The sequence below is a fragment of the Ailuropoda melanoleuca genome, chromosome 1 (genome assembly GCF_002007445.2).
Source record: "Ailuropoda melanoleuca isolate Jingjing chromosome 1, ASM200744v2, whole genome shotgun sequence".
In the NCBI taxonomy this organism is placed as follows: domain Eukaryota; kingdom Metazoa; phylum Chordata; class Mammalia; order Carnivora; family Ursidae; genus Ailuropoda; species Ailuropoda melanoleuca.
The window spans coordinates 184,312,976-184,324,005 of NC_048218.1; the positions used below are offsets into that span (position 1 = coordinate 184,312,976).

An 11,030-nucleotide genomic window follows, 5' to 3' on the forward strand; every position below is an offset into this window, starting at 1 on the left:
TAGGCAGATCGGTAGGAGAAGGAAGGGAAGAATGAAGGGGGCGGTAAACAGAAGGTGGAACGAACCACGAGAGACTGTGGACTCTGGGAAACAAACTGAGGGCTTCGGGGGGGTGGGGGTGGGGGATTGGGCTAGGCTGGTGATGGGTATTAAGGAGGGCACGTATTGCATGGAGCATTGGGTGTTATATGCAAATAATGAATCATGGAACACTACATCAAAAACTAAGGATGTACTGTATGGTGACTAACATAACATAATAAAAAATTATTATTAAAAAAAAAGAACTTTTGGAATCCAAGGCAGATACTCTTTTGGAAAAGATCCAGTCCCTCCTCCTCCCCACCCATGCACACAAATTAAAGAAAATAAAGTACAGTATGGAACAGGTGAATCACTATATATTATACCTGAAACTAATATATTATTGTATACTAACTAAATTGAATTAAAATTAAAACTTTTTTAAAAAGCACAGATTCCTTCTGTGACCTGAGCAAATCAATATTAAACTTTGCCTTGATGGGGAAGGATTGGCCATAGATTAGGGTCTAGTTGAGAAAACCCTATCTGGGTATGGCTCCAGGAGAGCCCCACTGCAGGTCAAAAACACTACTGAACGGTGCATTCACACAGCTGGAGTCCCGCCAGGCCCAGGAACCTGCATTTAAACAAAAACTGGCCTTGTTACCATGGTGTTGGGTATCATATGGACAAAACTGATAAAATACAGTCACTAGAACAGAGACATTATGCACTATGTATGTCTTGCATATTTATAAGAATATGCCATTTTTTCATTTCATAATGATGTTAAGAAGATAATAAATCTATTACTGTCTGGCTTATATATTGTTATGATAAAGAGATAAGGTGGTTTTTCATTGTATTTTTCACATTTTGCTCTTTGCAAATGCTATGTGTTTATTTGCCTAATATATTAATTTGTAGTTTTGGGTACTCATTTAAGAATCTGATGAGTTCTAGTTACAAATGAAACTTTCTAAAGCTAAAATTGATTTTTCAAAAAAACCAGAAAAGCCTAATTCACAAATATCACAAGTTCAACTTAACCATATTGCAAACGGTTTTCCTTAGATTAATAAGATATATGTTCCAATGGCAAATGAGGAAACGTTTTCTAAAGACAGATGTCTATCATGTTAGTGCTCTGATGAGAATAATCCATTTGTGTAATTACTGACATCTTTCTTTTAGGGTGCTATTCTCAATAATTTACTCCCCAACATGAGTTATGTGCTTCAGATAGTAGCCATCTGCACTAACGGCTTATACGGAAAGTACAGTGACCAGCTTATCGTTGACATGCCTTCTGATGACCCGGGTAAGTCCCGACATGCCTTTGTACCTACATAAATGAGGCTAGTTTCGTTACTGGGTACAATGGTGCTTTATCTCTGACTTTATATTATTTTGGCCAAAAGGCAAATGATTTTTTTTTTGGTCTGGATCATCAGCTAATTTTGTGAAGCATGGACACCATTTTCATGCAACAGATTTGGGTGCAGGACAATGAGTACATTTATTCTAAATGTTGAAGTTTTCTGTTTGTGAAGTAGGAACAGCAAAATCTGTTATGTCTGTAATGGTCATCAAAAGAAAATAGCTATGTAAATATTAAGACTTTTATTTTGATAATGAAGAGGTGGTTTCATTTGTGTTTATTTCCTTTTTCAGCCCCCAGAGCATTTTGTAGTAAGTATATACGTGATCCTAGGATCATGTGAGGTACTTTGAAATATCTATACAAAACATCTGTTTATCTTAGGTCTTTTCTTTTTTTATGATATGTATATCGTAGGTATTTTCATCCACTTTTTATAATTCTGTGTGAGGGGGGTAGAGTGCTTTCTTCTTCGTTGATTTGCCAGTACTGTTTCACAAAGCAAAACAAAGATGTTGTTTCTAATTGTATTTTATTTGCATGCATCTTCTTTTTGATCTTTTGATCTAAAACCTTATGCAATAATTAGATGAAGTACAGACCATCATAATTTGACAATTTACAAATGTATATAGTTAAAGTCCTCCTTTTGTTAGCATAAGCAGTTTTAAGGTAATAGAATGGAATATATTTGTACGTATACATATGTATATGTGTATGTTTATACACATAGATATTATGCCTACGCATGTTCATAAAGACATGCAAACATGCATACGTAAATGTAAATATTCTTTGGTTGTCCCTAACGTACCGTAAGTCTATTCATTGATGTTTTTATAAATTTTTAATGGATGGTAATAAATTATATTAATCAGAGCATATTCCAGTTTGATGTATTGAAGGAAAACTGGTATATTGATGAGCCTTTGTGATCTGTATGATATAGCAAGGACTTTAATCCATTACGAGCTTGTTCATTGATTACCTCAACAGAGTTGCTCTCACTAGTTAATTTTTTTTTTAAGATTTTATTTATTTGACAGAGAGAGACACAGCGAGAGAGAGGGAACACAAGCAGGGGGAGTGGGAAAGGGAGAAGCAGGCTTCCCGCTGAGCAGGGAGCCCGATGTGGGGCTCGATCCGAGGACCCTGGGATCACGACCTGAGCCAAAGGTGGACACTTAATGACTGAGCCACCCAGGCGCCCCTCACTAGTTAAATTTTCAAGTTAAAGTATATATGTCAGAGCATTAGATGATAGATTATAAATCCTTCTAAACCACAGGCTACAAAACTTGCCAAGATATTTCCCAGATTAAAATGTGAATGGCTAATGAATATTACTACTATCATGATGGCAATATTACTATTTAATATTTCTTATGATCTGCCTCATGGCCTGGTTATAATGTATTGCTTTTATTTAGCATTGATTTTCAAAATTAGGTTATTTTTAAATGGAATGTGAGCTCTAAATCTTACTTAAATCTTATTGAGTATCAAATTAATTGACCAGTTATCAGTTATCCCATATCACGCTCCTCCACTGACTGTCATCCCTCAAGTACCCCATATGGATCCACCTAGAAAATGACATCTTTAGCAGAGCAACATCGACTCTGTTGGCCAATATCATATGTGAATTGATGAAATATGGCATATAAAAATCTCCTCTAATGCTGTTGTGTATTTTAGGATATGAATTATGTTAAATACATTTGTTTAATTTGCTACCTTGGTTTAATTATGCCACTCTCATTTCTGCACGTAAAACAATTTCCCAGGAGTTACAAAAAATTACTTTTAGCTATTTGTGGTATGTCTTTCCTACTCTACCCACTATGTCAGAATTTTAAACTTCAGGAATTTTTTTCTTTTTTTATTTTTGAGATGCTTATTGCATAAAGAAAAACAGATCGAATGTTTATTTTCTCCAGAAGTGATTTCTGAGTGATCCTGTTAGACTGAGTCTATACTGGCCCAAAGTACAACATTCTTGTATCATTTGTAGCATTTCCACATTTGTACAAAATAACAAATATTATAACTTGATTTCCATTTATTCAAAAGCTGAGGACACTGTTGAACTAGTGAGATGTTTATCTGGGCATACCATTTAGTCTCCATGGATATCTCAGTTCCTTAAAGCATTTTGTAGAGTAATGACGTTTTAGTAAAAGATGGTGTTTGAGTTAATGTTTTACTATGATATTCCTCTTAAAAGCTAAGGTTAAAAACTTAGATTATTCCTTAATTATTTCTACCAAAAAGTCCTTCATCAAAAGCCAACTTACCCAATGTTTGGGGTCTTCCTGTTTTTCATAAAGAAAATATTTATTCTTTTAGAACTCATTTTTTCTGATCTAACAGGCAACAATGGCATTTCAATTCATATATTTTCAATTTGTTATTAAAACTACATTATCTTAAATATTGTTTCTGTGGTAAATATATCACAGTAAAAATCTTGACCAAAGTACTATCTCGTGGTTTAGTGTGATGGTACCTACAAGATTTGTGAATTTTATGATTTATGTGGCTAATGGAGATGTAAGTGGCCTTTGACTTTGCTTCTTATTTCATGGTTTTTATTGGTACCATTTCACCCTGTTAGTCATGTTGTTCATTACCTTAATAACATTGTAATGTGTACCCTATTGAATTATTTTATTATTATTTCAGATAACCTCTTTTCTAAAAACTGTATTGCTTTTTGCTTTTGTTAAAAAGAAAGGAAGGAGGTCATTTATAGTTGCCCTCATTCTTTCAATGGTAGATTTCAAATATTTTAATTAATATCCATGAAAGAAAACTCAACCTTACAAATTGTGCATTTAACTTTGGCTAATTTGATTGTTGTTTGTGCATTTTAATTACACTTGTGTACCACAACGTCACCATAAAACTAGTGTCCATGAAACTTACTACAAATTGCTATTTTCAAATACATGCATAAATTCATATTAAGAAACAATTTGAATTTGTCCAGGAAACCTTCTTAAGGCTAAGCTGAAATGTATATTCTTTCCAGTACTTTGCAGAAAATTATATTTATGAATGGATAATTCATAAATATATTTATTTCATTGTAACTAAAATAATTGTGTCATTTCTATGTAGAGTTAATTATTATACAATTATAGAGGATATTATTTTAGTACGTGTTGTAGGGCCTTGATAATTGTGTTAAACTTAAATGCATGCTGAATGAGATCAGCACATTCTTCTGTTGTTGTGTGCCTTTCAGTTGTGTAACAATTGTGTTTGTTAAATCACTATACATCTGTCCTTGCTCTGTCTGTACCATCCTGTGCTATGGGTGTTATTATATAATAATATTTGAAATCACAGTTTGAAGAGATTGCAGTCTACGTTGCTTTGCCCTTTTGCACTGTGAAACTTGGCTTCCTTCAGACAATTAAATAAGCCTTACTTGCCAACCTATGTCCGTGTTGCTTTTTTGTGTTATGAAATATTAATGTGTGACTAACATGCTCTTTTAGAAAATGTAGCATTACATGTGCCCCAGACAAAACCAGAATGAACCAATAGATTTTGTGTTATCACACATATGTGAATTTTAAGTGTTCACTCAAAAAAATATATTAACAATCTTTACTGTTAGACATTTTAAAGCCTTCATGCAGTCTGTTTTGAGGAAGGGAATGAGAAGACTGTAAACCAGTATAATTTTGAACTACTTAATATAGGAGTACTGCCTGAGTCAGGTCAGTAGCTACTAAAATATCAGTTATTTGAGAGGAACCAGCAAACCAGAGGTACCCGGTATGAGATCTTGTGCCTGTCACCAGAACTACTCCTTGGGTGCTATGAACTCTCAGACTTGGAAGTATAGCCTCAAAATCTCCAGGAAGATAGAAAAAAATTTTTAAAATTATTTTATTTCAAAATTGTTCTGAAGAGGCCCAGCAGGAGATTTCTGGATTATATGGGGAAGAAGCATTCCAGGGCAAACCCAGAATTTCGGTCAATTTGAATAATTGAATTGGAAACCAAAATGAAGATCCTTCAAAGTGGGTTAATACTCGCAGATATGAAGGCATCCACCCTTGGGGTATTCACCTGTGGGAGTGCCAGCAAAGAGGGACCAAAGGACTGCTTGGACCCATACATTCTCCTCTAGGGTCTACAGCAGGCCCAAAGGAGACATCTCACGTCTTAGAGCAGTGAACAGCAAAGCTAGTTTCAGTAGAACTCATACTCTTCGGGGGAAATGACTGGGTAAAATCATGTATTCTAACTTACTAAGAACGAAAATCCATATAGTTAATTTATGCTGTGGTAAAAGGATAAAAATAAATCACATGTAGTAATATATTCAGAGAATATTGAAAGAAAAGGAAGTCCGTTCTCAATGTGGTAATTATACATACCCTACCCCAGCCTTGACAATCAATAAGAAAATGCTTTTGCTCATTAAAAGTATGAAGTTAGGTAAAGTTAGACCATGTTTTTGTTTGCTTGCTTCTTTGTTTTTAATTTTAAAACATTTCCTTAAGCATGTTGAGGAGAATGGATTATCACTGAGAGTTTTTTTCCCCGTAGCCTCTTAACAGAGAAAAAAATCGTATCAGAGAAACAGAAAATTTGTATCACTAGCAAATGTTTGTTATGATTTGGCCTTATTAACATTAAAATATTTTAAAAGTACATAAAAGGGTGTGACTCCATTTAAAAGCATTTCGGTAAAATTATGCATTGTCTCACATGCAGAATTTGGAGGATTTCACGTGCATGAACTTCTCTAATTGTACTTTACAGAAAATCATATTGAAGGTTCTTATTTATCTTTTACAGTTTAGCTGCATCCCATCTTTAAACTCACCTGTATTGATTTCCTTGGAGGTTATAGAGACACAAATATTTCAAACTATTGAAATCACTTTAATTTGAAAACGTGAAGAATAAAGAGCATGAAAAAAATAGAAAGCGGACAACATTAATGATCCAAATAAAGGTTTCCAAACTCTTTCATGGTCGGTTTTAACAAGCAAAAAAAAAAAATAATTGAGTGTTCAAATTTAACTCAGGGCTAATTTAACATCGTTCAGGGTAAGTAACTTTGAGATAGCTCAATAGTCAAGAGTATTAATTTTATCTAAATTCTCCTGAGAGGGTGAATCACTTCTCAATTTTTCTTGAATTCTCCTCTAAATGGAATCCATGCACAGGACTACATTTTATGGTCTTACATTTCTTAATGCCTAGAAATTTTCTGATAAAAATAAAATCAAGAAAGTCTGTGGGTTTTTTTTGTTTTTTTACTTTTCTATATGTATATAGTATTTTATTTTTTTTTATTATGTTCAATTAGCCAACACATAGTACATCATTAGTTTTTGATGTAGTGTTCAACGATTTGTTAGTTGCACACAACACCCAGTACTCATCACCACGCATGCCCTCCTTAATACCCATCACCCTGTTACCCCATCTCCCCACCCCCCTTCCCTTCCATAACCCTCAGTTTGGTTCCCCGAGTCTAGAGTCTCTCATGGTTTGGCTCCCTCTCTGATTTCTTCCCATTCCTTTTCCCCTCCCTTTGCCTGTGGTCCTCTGGGCTATTCCTTATGTTCCACATGTGAGTGAAACCATACGATAATTGTCTTTCTCTGCTTATTTCACTTAGCATAATCCCCTCCAGTTCCATCCATATAGATGCAAATGGTGGGTATTCATCCTTTCTGTGGCTGAGTAATATTCCATAGTATATATGAACCACATCTTCTTTATCCATTCGTCTGTTGAAGGGCATCTCAGCTCCCTCCACAGTTTAAGTATTGTGGAAAAAAAAAAAGAAAGAAAGTCTGTTTTATAAAACAGGTCTGGATTTGATAAGCACATTTCATGTTAATTCAGTTTTGCCTTTGAAAACTTTAGAGAATATGCATTTCCCTTGAGGATACCTAGAGATACAAAGCATAGATCAAAAGCAGCATTGGGATAGTGAAGAGCATGAATTTTGGAGATGGAGTGAGAGTCTATAAAATAATGAAATAAGAGAAGCATTATTGTAATAATGCTCAGCTCCAGCTGAGCCCAGTGCCTCTCTGATGAAGCGTGAAGAACAGTGCTTCTCCGGTCTGCCCTTCAGTAGTTTGGCATCGTGTCTAGATTCCTTGTTGGAGAGAGAGAACCAGCTCCACATCTTTCCTCACATTTACTGACAGGTTTTGTTTTTGGATTGAGATATCCATGTACTGGAAATATACTGATTCTGGTCATTGGGAATAGCAGACTTGAATGATCCTGGCCAGTGCATTCTTTGTGTAGACAGCACAACTGAGTTTCCCTGGGGAGAAGGACCTGGAATCACTCTGGTCAGTCCTTCCTGTCCATTTGGTGCAACACCCTGTGTACGTATAAGCGTGAACCCAAATTCACAGTTTAAAGGAACCATCTGACCCTCAACCAGAAGAGGAATTGAAGGAATAAGTAGCCAAATAAGAAAATAAATCCTGTCAATTCTCCCCCTAATCCCTGGCATTTCCCTAACTGTCAACCCTGCTAAGGATGAAGAGGTCTACACTGATGAAAAATTATTTCAGTTTTCTATACTCAGTAACATCATCCTGTCCGCTTCTCCCTGCTTAGCTTCAATCCCACATAGAGGGGAGGGGGAAGGAGAAGGGAGTTGGAGTAGAGGATAGGTTTTGAATGCAGTTTCTTATAGGTGTGTGTAGTGGTGTGTTATGTAGTGTTCAGTAGTGTGGAAACCTAAAATCTGAAATTTTTATTTTTGGAGATTCTGTATTTTCAAAGCTAACAAGTCTTCATTTTCCCCCCTCTCTCTCTCTCTCCTCTTTCCACCCAAAGGTAAACCCACAGGGTTGAAATAGTTGAATAAACATCTTAATAATTTTGTTTCTAATTTTGTAGAACTTGACCTCTTTCCTGAATTAATTGGAACTGAAGAAATAGTCAAGGTATTGTATCTAGTTTTATATTAAAAAGTTTTAAAATTAAGTCTTTTTTTTCAATTATTGGTTAGGTTTCAGACGTTGCATTAATCAAAGTTCGTGTTGCATCATTCATTGTAGGGTTAGTTGCTGAGTTTTATAGTCATGTAATTGATATGCATGATTCTTTCATGAAAGAATTGGAAGACACTTTGATAGAGTAATAAAAATAACAAAGGTTGGTGATGATGAAAAAAATGAACTTTAAAGATAATTATAGCCATAAACTATATCTATAATTCAGAATTTTTTCATTGAGTTTTTCTGAAAGACTAATATTTACCCAATTCTTAATATTTCTACAATTTATTTATAAATACCTTAACTAATGATTGACAGATTGATAATAAATACGAGCCAAAACATAAATTGTATATATTCTTTTGCCCATTTAATCTAAATAATTGTGTTTGGATTACTCATATTGTAAGTGTCTGTTGCTAGCATAATATCCTGTAAGTAAATAGGTATTTAAGAATATTTATAAATTTTAACATTGTCCTAATTTTTAAAATAGAGAAAAAATGATGGATGCAGCTTCTTTTTCATCCTAAGCCCAAATGTACTGTTCATTGTTACTGAGATTATATGTTAAATGCAGGTGCTATTCTTAAAGTAGTACAGATGTATGTGTCTGTACACATGTGTGCATGAGGTCATAGTGTGATGACTAATGCTACCATCGGGCAATAAATAGCAGTTAGGTTGTGTTTTCACATGTATAATTATCTCAATAATTTATATGTTTTATGGCACTTCTCTCTTACAAAGGATTAGTTTACCAAAGTGAGTGATCTACCTTTCAGCAAGAGTTCACAAAACTCAGCTAAGGATATCTTTGTGTGTGTGTGTGTGTGTGTATGTGTGCATGCACATGGATAGGTATATACCTAGAAATGATCACCAGGTTGCAGACTGCCAGCTTCTCATGGTATCTTCACATGGCAGAGAGCAGAGCAGAAGAAGAAGCAAGCTCTCGCATGATTCTTCCTATAAGGGCATTCATCCCATTCATGAAGGCTCTACCCTCTAGACCTCATCTAATCTCAGTTACTTCCCAGAGGCCCCAATTCCTAATACCATCACTTTGAGGAGTAGGATTTCAACATATGAATTGGGGGGAGGGCATAAATACTTAGTCCATAACACTATTCACTACCATTGATTCATGCAGGAATGAATGATGGAAGTTGGCAAATTCCTGGGCTGTATCTGTGATGGATTTTAAAACTGAATTTGGAAGTGAATAGTTTGGGGGATGTTTCTTAGCTTATCTTCAAATAAAAATGCATTACTTTGAAGAACAAACTATCTCCAGCATGATCAAGGCCTTACGGTAAAATTTTCTAAATGGCAGCTGTGAAGAGTAACAGGTGTGACACAGTTCAAAACCATAGTGGAAGAGAGATTCACAATAACTTCATAAGAAAACATAGGAAGGAGTATACATTAAAATATTTGTGGTTTCAGGTATGTATAAAATGATCATAGAGCATGAATGATCTGTTCTTATTGAAATGTTGACATGAGGTCACACAACCTTATAGAGATCAACAAGATTTGGTTAGGTAGGATTAATGAATGGTGCATCATTTTCATCACATTCTTTTTTTTAAGATTTATTTATTTATTTGAGAGAGAGTGTGTGTGTGTGTGTGGTGGGGGAGAGGGGCAGAAGGAGAGGGAGAGAGAGTCTTAAGCAGGCCCCGCACTGAGCGCAGAGCCCAACCCAGGGCTCGATCCCATGATCCTGAGATTACAACCTGAGCCAAAACCAAGAGTTGGACGCTTAACCAACTGTGCCACCCAGGGGCCCCTGTCTTCATCAGATTCTGAGAGGTATCTGAACATGGTTTAAGATTCAGATTTTTTTCTCCTGGTACTGGTTAAGTTCTTACTAATTTGTACTCTTGTCAGTTTTCTTCTTTTAAGGGACATGACTTTAAAAGATCTAATAAATGACAATGCTAGCAGACTGGCAAAATCATATCCTATGTGGACTAAAAATACCATGTCTTGGTACCTTTGGCAGTTTAGTTTTCTAAGCATATGATCAGACATATTATAAAATGCTATTAGAAAAGAAAAGAAAAAAAAAAGCATGGGTCTTGATTGACCTCTAGCTAGAATGCTCCTGGGCCATTACAGTGACAAGTATTCCTGGAAGACTGGGTCACCTGAATGGTGTTTCTAAGGAAAATAACAAAATTAAATAACTAGTGCTAGAAGCATACTTTGTACTTTGACAATTTGTCTTTAACAAAATGTCTGCCTATGGGGGCGCCTGGGTGGCTCAGTCAGTTAAGCGTCTGACTTTTGGTCTCGGCTCAAGTCATGATCTCAGGGTCCTGAGATCAAGCTCCCCGCCAGGCTCTACGCTCAGCACAGTGTCTGCTTGTCCCCTCTCCCTCTGATCCTCCCCTCCACTCTCTCTCTCAAACAAATAAGTAAAATATTTTAAAAATAATATAGGTTAATTCATTGAATTTAAATAAAATAAAATTTAAAAAATAAAAAAAAATAGGGGCGCCTGGGTGGCACAGCAGTTAAGCGTCTGCCTTAGGCTCAGGGCGTGATCCCGGCATTGTGAGATCAAGCCCCACATCAGGCTCCTCCGCTATGAGCCTGCTTCTTCCTCTCCC

At 35.6% G+C, this 11,030-nt stretch overlaps 1 protein-coding gene across 4 annotated transcripts in view; it reads left to right on the forward strand.

Moving 5' to 3' along the window:
* Nucleotides 1–11,030, forward strand: part of PTPRZ1 (protein tyrosine phosphatase receptor type Z1) — a 184,599-nt gene that overhangs the window by 114,572 nt on the left and 58,997 nt on the right. For all 4 annotated transcript variants that reach the window (XM_034671185.1, XM_034671187.1, XM_034671193.1 and 1 more), the window contains exons 10-11: nucleotides 1,219–1,345; nucleotides 8,309–8,355. In XM_034671185.1, the coding sequence (XP_034527076.1) occupies nucleotides 1,219–1,345; nucleotides 8,309–8,355 (174 nt within the window). The remainder of the gene's footprint in view (nucleotides 1–1,218; nucleotides 1,346–8,308; nucleotides 8,356–11,030) is intronic.